Source organism: Echinops telfairi, unplaced genomic scaffold (assembly GCF_000313985.2).
Source record: "Echinops telfairi isolate 266 unplaced genomic scaffold, ASM31398v2 ScPeMD7_655;HRSCAF=1070, whole genome shotgun sequence".
NCBI lineage: Eukaryota > Metazoa > Chordata > Mammalia > Afrosoricida > Tenrecidae > Echinops > Echinops telfairi.
This window is the reverse complement of record NW_022104553.1, coordinates 13,977,884-13,989,679: the sequence shown is the minus strand read 5'-3', so window position 1 is coordinate 13,989,679 and position 11,796 is coordinate 13,977,884. Positions and strand designations below refer to the sequence as shown.

General features: G+C 57.0%; 1 protein-coding gene across 1 annotated transcript in view; it reads right to left on the bottom strand.

Moving 5' to 3' along the window:
- Window positions 1-11,796, bottom strand: part of SCUBE3 (signal peptide, CUB domain and EGF like domain containing 3) — a 36,373-nt gene that overhangs the window by 21,010 nt on the left and 3,567 nt on the right. Inside the window, exon 2 of the mRNA XM_045292987.1 lies at window positions 163-285. Within this exon, the coding sequence (XP_045148922.1) occupies window positions 163-285 (123 nt within the window). The remainder of the gene's footprint in view (window positions 1-162; window positions 286-11,796) is intronic.

Here is an 11,796-nt window from a genome sequence, read left to right as displayed (position 1 = left end):
GTGTACCGCAGAGAATGAGCCCCCTTCAGGGGGGTGGTCATTGTCTGACCCCATTCTTTGGAGGGGAGCATGGGGGGGCTGACGATGATATCAGGCCCACAGGCTGAGCCCTGTGCCCCAGCAGGGCTGTGACGGTGCCCCCTCCACAGGCCCCAGCCTCACCTTTGCAGTGTTTCCCGTCCCCCGTGTAGCCCGACTTGCAGGTGCACTTGTAGGACCTCGGGGTGTTCTGGCAGATGGCGTCGATGTGGCAGTGATCGGTCCCCTCCACACACTCGTCCACATCTGGCAGGGGGAGGGGGCACGTGAGACCCTCTCTTGAGGGCAGATTCCCCAAGGGTAGAATCAATCCCCTCTTCCCTAAGCAGATGCGCCTTACCGCCACCTCCTGGGGTTTCAGAGCATGCGGAGAGACGCTGGTCACTGCAGGAGAAAGAGCCCCACTGCCCTCAAAAGTACCTGACCCACACGGACAGCGGAGACGCCTTAACGTGAATCGCTCCTGCGTAAGGGTTTGCTCTTTGATCACGAAGCCAGCAAACACGCTACCCTTAGACTGTGAGGCACACCCTCACTAGCCAGAACCCCAACCCAGTGCCGCCAGTGAGCCCAGAGGATGAAGCAGTACTGCTCCCCAGGCTGCACCTCTGCACGGAAGCAGGTGGCCACAGCTTTCTCCCCTGCAACCGCTGCTGGGAAGGACCCACCAACCATGCGGTTCGCAGCCAAGCACGCTAACCCCTGGTTCCTTGCACGCTTGATCCGACATATTCAACAGGGCGAACATATTCCCCTTTCTGAGGAGCAGGCTTAGGTAGGAGGGGCAAAAGAGAAGGCCAAGGAGGGGCAACAGGCTCCGGGAAGGTGGCGAGTGTGAGGAGAGGCGCAGAAAGGAAGATTGGAAACCTGAGGAGCAGCCTTACGATTTGCTTGAGACCAAGCCTGCTCCCACTTGCCCACCATGGCGCCAGGAAGCTTTAGAGGAGAGATGTTCCATCCGGGAGATTCCGTAGGCTCCCGTGCTGGCAACAGCGGTACTCCCGCAGCTGGCAGGGGCTGGCACCAGCACCCTGATGCCTGACAAGCCCAGTCCACCCACTAACCACCCACTCTAACCCCAGGTGGTCGTCCTGTTGGCCCCCGCTGTAATGTGAGCGCTGGATACAGAGTATCCCAAGGCCACCCGAGATCCAAGCAATAAAATGACAATGAAAAAGGATGTTCAAGAAAGGACAGAGAGAACCGTCCGTGTCTTTGGGGGCGAAATGCTTATGCCGGAGATAATGCCTGGTGTCCACCGAGCTGAACCGAAGGAGGGCAGCATGGGTTTTTTGGGTCCAGCTGAAAGCCCTTCGCTGAAGGTGTTTGTGGAAACCGCTGTGTTGAAGGGGGTGTAGGCACAAAGGTAAACTCCTGCCCAGCCACAAGGAGAGACAAAGAAGTAACAGGATGTGGTTAGAACCATGGAAGCGAGGAGGAAGAGAGTGGGTAGGAGAGGGTAGTTCTTCAGGGCTGCACGGTTGACTCCCCTCACCCCTTCTGCCCTCCCCTCCCCGATTCTGGTCACATCACTTTAAAAAATCTCCTCCGGTGATTCTGAGGCTCCCGGGTTGTGCAGCGGCCAAGCTCACAGCTGTTAACCGAAAGGTCAGTGGTTTGAACCCACTTGCCAACTGTTCCAAGGGAGAAAGACGTGGCGTGCTTCCGTGAAGTCCCGTGGGGCAGTTCTGCCCCGCGTCAGAATCAGTTAGGGTGGCAGTGGGGTGGGGTTTTTCAGGTCATTCTAATGTGCAGCCAAAGGAGCTCTGGCTACATGGTAAGTGGTTAACCTCAAAGTCAGCAGTTCACCCACCAGCTGCTCCACGGGAGAGCTGTGAGGTTTTCTGTCTCCACAAAGAGTGACAGCCTTGGGACCCACAGGGGCAGTTCCGCCTGCCCGATAGGGTCACCGCGAGCTGGAACAGATCTGATGACAGTGGCTTTGGTTGTCTGGCTTAATGTGCAGGCAGGAAGAGTGGCAGCGTTAGGGAGGCTCAGAAGAGGAAGGGATTATTTCCAGCAGTGAACAGGAAATCCGAGATAATACAGATGTGGTGGGATCAGAAACCAACAGTCTGACTTCTGAGCCCGGTCTGTGGACCATACCTGGGCTTTATGAAGAAGCAGGTGGTTGGGTCTTACCACATCCAACTGAATGGAAATCCCCAAGGTGCTTCATAAATATACATATATTTAACTGAATGAGTGAATGGAGTAGACCAGTCAGCTCCCCAATGTTGAGACACCTGTGAGTCCCAGTATGAAACTGTTAACAGTCCCCTGCTTCTGTGTTTCCAGAAATGCCTAGGGGCAAGGCTGACGCTTCCTGGAGCTAAGGAGAGAAGTGACATTTGGGAGGGAATCCCCAAACATCTGGCCTCAAATCCTCTGGGCTGCTTCTATTCAGCTCGAGCTCCACCCCACCCCACCCCTACTATTCTGCAGCTGGATCTAAGCCGTCCGCCCTCCCACCTCACTCAGGCCCTGCAGTCCTGGGGATCGCCCCGGGAAGCCATTGCAATGAGACAGCAAGGTCCTAGGGAAGACAGGAGGCACCTTACCACCTGTGGACCGTTGGGGGCAGAGTGGGGAGGCAGTTTATGCAGTGGGGAGTGAGCAAATGCTACCAGTAAATTTGTGGAAGCCTTACCGAGGCTCCTCGGTAAGGCAGAAACAAGCCAGGGAAAGAAAACACAAGTGTTTTCCACTAAAGTGAACAACAGAAACGCGGTCAGACCGCCCATCGTCGTCCCCCTCCCTCGCAAGGCCCTGGAAAACAAGCCTGTCCCGCCAAGCTCTGGCCCCCACAGGTTTCCCTGTATTAGGAAAGGAGCGAGGGTCAAAAGACCCTGCATTCCAGGATCAATGGATTCTCTGCCCCTCTCGAGGCTCCTCTGATTCTCCGGGTCCTACCCTTTAAAACGGGGACAGTGCCTGCTCGGGAGGGCCCGTGGCTGTCAGTGAGATCACTGTGGGCAAGGCCTAATGCCGTGTCCGGCACATAGCAGGCGTGGTATGTACAGTTATCTAGAAGCTTCGGAGAAGTATTCCATCACTGGCTTCATCAGCTGCCTGTCAAGTGGTTAGCAGCCTGGAGTGGCGAGTGGCCGTGAACTTCCATTGTTATAGACAGTTCCATCGGGCAGCTCTGGTCTGGGGCATTCTGAATAAGGGCGGCCCCTTGCAGAGAGCAGAGACTTCTAGCCAAGGTCTCTAACGCCCAGCAAACAACCTTCTCGTGCATGCGTCTGGTAAGAAAGTGTGGGGAGACACCGGCAGGTGTCACCTGGGTGCCTGTAAGCAGGATTCCTTGGAGCGGTGCCATCCAGAGCAGCAGGAGGAGGGATCTCATGGCCAGCAAGAGCCAGCGTGGAGTGTGCCCTCTGCACAGTGAACCTCCTGGATCCGGAAGAGAGCTATGGCATCAGAGGGGCAGCAGCAGGACCGGGAGCCAAAGTGTGGGATGGCGTGATGGACTGACTCCCCAATCCCCAGAGCCCGTGAAACTGGGTGCTTTGCATACAGGAGGCTGGCTAACAGATGGGGTGCCTCTGGGCCCTTAATTCAGCAAGTCGGCCTTGCCGACCCACAGAAGTGGAGCTGAGAGCCTTGGGGCTGAACTTAACTGGCACAGGGAGCCTCTGGCACTTAGCAATTCAGGGAGCACGGTTTGCTGTCTGTCCCCTTTGGGCTGAGGCTTCCAGTGGCATGGGGGGTCCCTTTGCGCATTTACTAGCAGACCTGAAAGAACTTTGTGACCTGTCTGGATGAGCGATCATCCCAGGCATTTCTCACTGGCACTACGACTTGTGGACTTCCTGAATAAATCCTTTAATCATGACTTTTGTCTGTGAGTCTGGGCAGCCATTGTCATGGATGTTAGAACCCAGAGCAGCAAAACAGAAAACATTAATTAAAACAACACAGCCCAGTCTGGGGTGGGGGTGGGCGGGGCGGGGCTGAGGAGCGGCGTTCAAGCAGCCTTTTGGAAGTTGGATCAGAATTTGACAGCCGGAAGGAAAGTACTTTCAAGTGCAGCTAAACATGTGAACAGACAGGTTCCGGGAAGTTCAATTTCTTGCCCTCTATCCCCACATCTCATGTACACAAGCCAGGAGGGGAAAATCTATTTTTTTCATGGCTAACTGCAATCTTCAAAGAGCTCCAGGCCATCAGCATTTGTTCCTGTTTGGGTCCTGGAGGAGAAGGAGGGGCAGGCGGATCCAGAGATGTGGATCACAGCTGAAGTATGGCACATGCCCTGGGCGCCACCGAGCAGCTTCTGTTCACCACAGCTGTTTCCACCGCCAGCCGTGAGAGCCATCGGTGAGTTAACAACGAGCGCTTTCCTATCTCCACGCCTCCACGGGTCCACGCAGACTGTGTGCTCTTGGGAAGAGAAGCATCTGGGGTTGGGGAGGACTTGGGATGCATCACAAGCCACCTTTCGCGGGTACAAGGGGGGCAGGCAGCGCACTAGTAATGTCCCTTGTCATACGGTACATTGTAAACGTAAGACAGAGCGCAACAGGCGTTGTTCAACCCCCATGATGGTAAAGTTCTCCCAAAGACGGATGCCAGCGCCTGGCATCGGCACCCCTCTTCTGTAGAGACCCGACTGGGCTGACCGCCGGGGATAACTTTGCGAGTCTTAGAGGCAGGCAGAATCCGTCTGTCTTTCCCTTCTTGGCCTCAGACACCCTGACATCCAACATGCACCCTCATCTTCCTGAGCCTGCTTCTCATCCTTGTCTCTCCATTTCTGGCCCTGCAGGGCAGCCTGGGCATGTCTGGGGAAGCTCCTTCCCTGGGGCTGTCCCAGGCTCAGGAGCCGGTGGGAACCAGCCTGTACCACCCAAGCTCCCAGTGGCTCCTGCCCCGCACCCCAGGTCTACCAGTGCTCAGCTCCACAGAGCCTGGAGACACCCCCCGCCCCCCTCCCCCCCCCAGCAGTCCACTTGTCGGGCCATCTTGCGGCTCTCCCTCAGTCTCCCTGCTCAGATGGCTTAGCCCCTCCCCAGAGTCTTCACTTTGGGAAACTGCCAGCCTCAGCCACCTCCCATTCCGCACACTGGAGATGGGCTCTCTCCTCCAGCCACAGTGGCCCAGCTAATAAATCTGGCTCCACATTGTCTTCCCAGAGCGCTTCCTGGCCCTGGGGGGCATTGGCCTCGCTCATTTGCAGCTATTGTTGAGATGCTCTGTTAATACTTCAAACGACCTCATGCCTGTGTTCAGCTTTCCTCGCTGGACTGCACACGCGATGGTGACGGGAGAGATCATGCACCCATGTGCATGTGGGGTGGGGGTGGGGGGGGTGTTTGAAGTAGAACTGGCCTAAGACTGAGCTGTCAAACCCAACCCCACAGGACAGGGTGGAACTGCCCCCAGGTTAGTAAGGCTGTTCACTGTTCCCGGGAGTAGAAAGCCTCATCTTTCTCCCAGGGAGTGGCTGGGGGTCTCCAACCACTGATCTTGTGGTCAGCAGCCCAACTCAAAACCACAACACCACTAGGGCCTCCCGTTATACCCAGCATCCTCTCCTCCTCTCACCACTCCCACCACGCCCGAAACCCCCACCCAGGACTGAGCTGGCAGGGGCTCTTTAAACACACGTGGGCACAGTGCAGTGTCATCTTAGCCCATCTTCGGTTGGTTACCAGCTAGCCTCACACACAGACGGCGGATTCGGTATGACGTGGACTAGTGTAGACCACTGGTTCTCAACCCTGGCCACCTTCTGGAATTCCCTGAGGACCCTAAACAATCATAGCAAGCCCAGTGCTCCCTGAACCAGCTCCATCTGGGTCTCTGGGTGAGGCTGGGTGACTGCCTGTCTCCCTTCCCCAACACAGGTCACCATGGGATTGAACCACTGTCCCAAACCGGCACAGAGGACCAGGGCCAGCAGTTGGCCCGAGTGGCTATGAGGAGTTCTTGAGTGACACTGTGGCAGCTCAAATTGAGTTTCTCCAGTGGCCAGGTGGTCCTGGGCCAGCCTCTCAGCTTACCCGCCCATCTCCATAATGAGAATAATATACCCCCCACCCCACTCTGGGCTTCCAGAGCTTCCAATGAGCTAATCCCCATCAAGCACTTAGTACTAAGGGCGGGCAAACAGTAAGTGCTCAATAAAGGTAAACTGCTATTGTACCCCTCTAACTTCTTCCCCAGCCCCTCCCCCTTCACACCCTCTCCTTGGAGCCTGGTTGTAGGGAAAGGCACAGCTGCTGATGAGAATTTCCAGAGGGCATCCTTGAGGGTGCCCGCACCACTCTCTACGCTCCCTTGCTGGGACCTGCCCAAGAAGGGGGAGATGCCCGCTGGGAAGACCTTGGAGATCTCCCACCCCAGGGCACCCACTGGGTCTGAGGTGGAGGGCGAGGCTAGGGAGAACAGCGGCTGCAGAGGTGTCAGAGGATCTGAGCATCCCCTGCCTCACCCAGTCCCGGCCCTAATGCACGGGTTCCATCCTGTGGCAGCCCTCCCAGCGCCATCGGGAACCCCGCTGAGTTTGCTCCAGTGTCCAGCAGGGAGCTCCATGCACTCCGCTCTATGTGGGGGGGAAGAGGAATGGGGGGAGGACGGCGGCAGGGGAACCAGACAGAAGACCAGAAAGGCCGATTGCTATCACTGGGAACTGGTTTCTGCTGGAGTGATTCTAACCCACGGCACTGCCGTTGTGTGTTTCAGGGGAGAATGAACAGGGCCCCATCAAGGTGGCCAATGGCCGGGCTTTCAGAATGACTCACCAGACCTCTGCTGAGGCCCCGCCAACCTTTCAGGCAGTAGCCGAGCCACTTCACTGTTGGCACCACCCAGGAACACCTACGGTAACACGCTGTGTTGGGGGTGGGTGGCATCGAATTGACAGCAACCCCATGTGCCGCACAGCACCGAGCAGTCTGGGTCGGCGCCACCCCCTCAAACGCCGCTTTGCCTGTGTTGCATGTGACCCTGCGGTAACCGCGGTGCCAATCTGTCTCCGTGAGGGTCTTCCTCTGTCACTGACCTGAGACGTTACCAACCAGGACGGGAGGTGGTCCTAATCGTCCCTTCTGGGGGATGGGAACGTGCATCCTAAACGGGAAGCCTCAGGAGCCCCCCAAGGCGGATCCCTCCTCTCGCTCGCTATCAGGCCGGCTCGGGAATACCAAGTGGATGTGAACAGGAAGGCAGGCGCAGGGAAGGCTGACGGCCCCAGGTCACGCCAACCCACCCTTGCCATCACCACGGCAGAAACGGGGGGCGGGACTGTGAGCAAACTCCGTGCCCCACGAGAAGCCCCAAAGCACCTGCCCACACGTCTGTACCACCCTTACTGTCCCCACCAGGCCTGCTCTGGATGTCTGTTTTTCACTCCCCTATTTCCTTCTCTTTAATGTCTCCAAATCATCCCCCCACCCCCCCAATGACCCAGCTCAGGTGCCACATCTGGGAAGCTGCCTGACTGCTCCGTCTTCTCCGATGTGCTCTTCCCTCCCCGTGCCTCTGTCTGTCTGTGCCTCTGTCCCCGGGCCCCCTGCCCTTCCTGCCTGTCACTTTCATCTCTGGTCGGTGCTGTTGTGCTGGCTCCGACTCAGGTAACTATGCACAACAGACAGAAGCGGTGCCCGGTCCTGCGCCATCTTCGGCATCATTTGAGCCCGCCTGGCAGCCACTTTGTTGACCCATCTTGCTGAGGGGGCTCTACCAAGTAAGCCGTCCTCCTTCAGGGACTGGATACCATGCCCAGAGCACACGCGATGAAGCCTGGCCATCCTCATGCTGAGGAACACGCTGGCTGCATTCTCCCAAGACAGATTTGCAGCGTTCTTTTCTGGCAATCCACACTACGCTCGAGAGTTTTCTTTGCCAACACCATGATTTATCGCTTAGTGTATATGAATTACCTCCCTACGGACTCTCCATGAGGCCACGACTTATGAATCTTTAAAGGTGGATGAGCATTCTAGCTGCCATGCTGCGCCTAGACTAAGAGTTGAGCGCGTGCATTTTACCGTCCAGCCAAGATGTTATCTGAGTTACCTGTGTCATGCCAAGCACTGTGCTAGGTGCCGGGTACTCAGCCCTGACAACAGAGAATGCCGTCGGTGAATACTGGTGAAACAAGGGGGGATGGACCGGTGGGTGGATGGGTGGGCCACGCCTGTGGCATCCACTCTCCTCTGTGCTACCTCTGAGAGCAAGGGCTCCTCTTCTCTCTCCTGTGACCTCACAACTTCTCCAGATGGAAGGAAGTCCTAGGAGCTTGCGGACTAAAGCAACGGTTAGGGAGACAGGAAACTCAGAAAAGGGGAGACACCCAGTTAAAAGCGTCCATTTGGAGAATGCTTGGCCCAGAAAAAACCTTGAGACCAGTCCATCACAGGGCACCAGAGCCCTCAGCAGTCATCTGGAAAGGCTACAGGCTCCCGTCTAGAGCACCCCGTCCATCCGAGAGATGTTCCCAGCCTGAATGAGAACTCCCTTGGTGGGCAGACTACTGGTGGCCACCTGAGACTCGCGGCACATGGATGCTCGTTGTCTGACCCCTGGCTCGTTTCTCAGGATGTCCTCCTTGTTTGGAACTGGGTGGGCTCTGTGACGTCACCTTGGCGGGGGTCTGGGCCCATGCTCAGCCTGGAAGAGAACTGGGCAGGGGTGAGGGGCCTAGATAGAGACTCTCATGAACCTTTCAGATGACTGCTCCTTGACCCCCAGGAGAGATTGAGCCCATTCTTCTCTTGAGAACATTCCTTTGCCTCTCATATAGGCTTAGCCTACACAGCTGAGCAGCCAGGAAGAGCCACTGCTAGACTTTCCTCATCTGAGTGCCAAATAGGCGGGCACTGCCTTTCTTTCCCGGTGGACAAGGCCAACACCCCCGCCCTCAGGACTTCAGAGGGTGTGTGGGGCGGGCTTGGAGATGGGGAGGGAGGACAGACACTGGAAAGTGGGGGGCATAGAGGCAGGCCGGAGGTAGAAACAGGTCTGGATTTCCAGATTGGTGGGCTGCCTGGAGGGGTAGTCTTCTCTCTCCAGATTGAAAATAAAATAAAAGCAACAACATAAATGATGACATTATCGAGAGTTGTGTAATTCCATCAAGCCATGGTAATGCAGAGGGTTGAGGGTTGGGCTGATAACCACAAGGTCAGTGGTTCAAACCTACCAGCTGCTCTAAGGGAGAAAGATAAGGCGAGCTGCTCCCATGAAGATGTATAGTTTTGGAAACCCTGCAGTGGGCCGCTATGAGCTGGGATTAACAGTGACAGTGGGTTGGGAACAAGAGTACAAAGTTATTTCACTTGGACCTCAAATAGACCTGCTTGCCGATACACAGAGAAGGTATCCCAGGCAGGTGCCAACAGCTCACGCAAAGCCAGCACCCAGGGCTGCTGACGCCCAGCCCCCTGGGCTCTCACTGCACACTGCTTTCTGTCCACGTTCATGGGCATCCAATAAAGACCCAAGGAACAGAACGGGGGCTGAAATTCAGGACACTCCTAGGAAGGAGGAATCCACAGCAGGACTGAAGCTTTGGGCATGGGGGCAGCAAGAGAGGATGGCAGTATGGTACGGTGGGCACAGACGGGTTGCAGTGGGGACGGGATGGGCGGGGCCCAGCAGTGGGCAGGTGTCGCCTGCCTCAGATTCACTACGCTGGGGCCAAGCAGGTGGTTAGAAACAAAACAAACACCAGGAACACAGGTTCCTGCCGCTAACAGCTTCAAACCGCCAGAGGAAAACTCCAAATAAATACAATTAGAAACTTGCAAAAACGTCCTCTCTGTAAACCTGCTCCCCAGGGTCCAGCCTTTAGGCAACCTCCACCCACCCCCACACCTGACATTCCAGCCTCACCCCAGGATTCCTCAGACCTGTTTTCTTTTTCTGGTCTTTCCCTCTGGCCCAGCGGCTCCTGCCCACATCTTCCCATACCCATCATCATGAGTGACCAGACCTGGGGAGCCCCTAGCCTGGCTCTGAAATCCAAACCCCATAGCCCTCTGTGGCTGTGGCTGCAGGGCAGAGAAGCCAGAGCTAAGAGGGAGGGTCACAGCATCCTCTGTAGGGGTCATCGTCCCCCCTGTGCAGTCAAATGGCAACATCCAGCCCCACAGTGGGCTGTGCACTCAATCAGCGCACTCAGCGGCCAGCCTAGCAGCTGAACGGTTGCGTCCACTCAGAGGTGCCTTGGAAGAAAGGCCTGGTGATCTTGGGAGAAAACAGCCACTGAAAACCCTGCGGGCACAGTTCTCCTCTGACACACGCAGGGTCCTTCGCCAGCAACTGGCCTTTGACATTCAGAGAGAACCAAACAAGGCCTTGGTCTGCAGAGGGGTGCTATCCAGGAGACGGGGCCCGATACAGAAGACTAGTCTGGGGCGGAGAAGATGGTGTGGGGCCAAGAAAACGGGGGTCTCTAGTTAGTTCCCGACATTTCAGCCCCATTGCCCAACTTCACTGGCTGCCCACACACGGACCCGCCTGCTGCCCTTGTGGGGGGGTTTTCCAAGGCAAAGGCCTCACGTAAGGACGCAGGAAGCACTCGCAGGGACCGGAGGCCCTGGAAGCTTGAAGAAAGGAATCACCATGTCAGGGAGAGAGAGAGAGAGTGTCGCGCACGCGCTTTCTATGCAGGGCTGAGGCTGGCTCTCAGCAAGGAAGCGTCCATCTTTCCAGGAGAGGTGCAGGCTCTCAGAGGTGGAAAATGGGCCCTACCGACACTGTAGTCCATTGTATAAGTGAGGAAGGGGATTCCCATGATTTCCTTTGGAGAACCTCAATCCTTGCATTTTTGCTAAGCCTCCTGGTACCCGTGCCCCCCCTCGCTCCCCCCATGCCCTTTGAGGTTGGCCCTGTGTGTGGGGGGGGGAGGAGAGTGACCAGCCTGGGAACAAAGGAGGGGGCCAATGAGGGAGGGAGACAGGCCCTTGTCACCTCTTTGTCTAGGCAACTCCCTCTTCTGCCCCAGACACCCTCTGACTGGTTCCCCAGGCCCTGGGTCTCCACACTTCTGCCTCCTCATTGCAAGGCCGAGAGCAGCAGCCCCCGGGTCTGGGCCTCTGCGGGCACTGCCAGCCTCCGCACAGCCTTGTAGTTTGCAGGCCTGACAGGGACTCTTTCATGTGCTGTCACGGAGGCCCACCACCTGACTCGCAGGGACCAGGGCTGGAAGCGGGGATGGAGGGCTGGGGCAGCCAGCTCTTCCTACCACCCACTTCTTCTCCATGGGGTCTGGGCCCTCTGCTCCCTGCTCCCACCCACAGTTGGGGGCACTGGACCAAGCCATTCCATTTCTTTCCTTCTCCAAGGGAAACAAAACTGCACGTTGCTTCACTTCCTTCTTCCTCTTCCTGCAGCCCCCACGCCCCCCCACACACACTCCTACACTCACACACGCCCACCCCCAGCACACACACACTCCTAAACTCACACACGCCCACCCCCAGCACACACGCACACTCCTACACTCACACACCACAGCCGGGCTCCTTCGTCACCTCCCACCTCCCACTGGTTCTCCTGGGCACTCAGATTCCTAAAGGCAGTACAAAACAATCCCATGAGGTTGGGGGGGCGGGCGGGGTGCTGCTGCTCCATCTTCTTTCTCTGCTTAGGGTCTCTCAGCCCCTCTCTCATTCCAGCCTACTGTCTTGGGAGGTGAAGGGTGGGGGGCAGAGGGCAGACAAAAAACGGTCTGTAGCACACACACACACACAGACACACACACACCACCCTCCCCCACCCCCCATCCCCACCCTCCGCCCC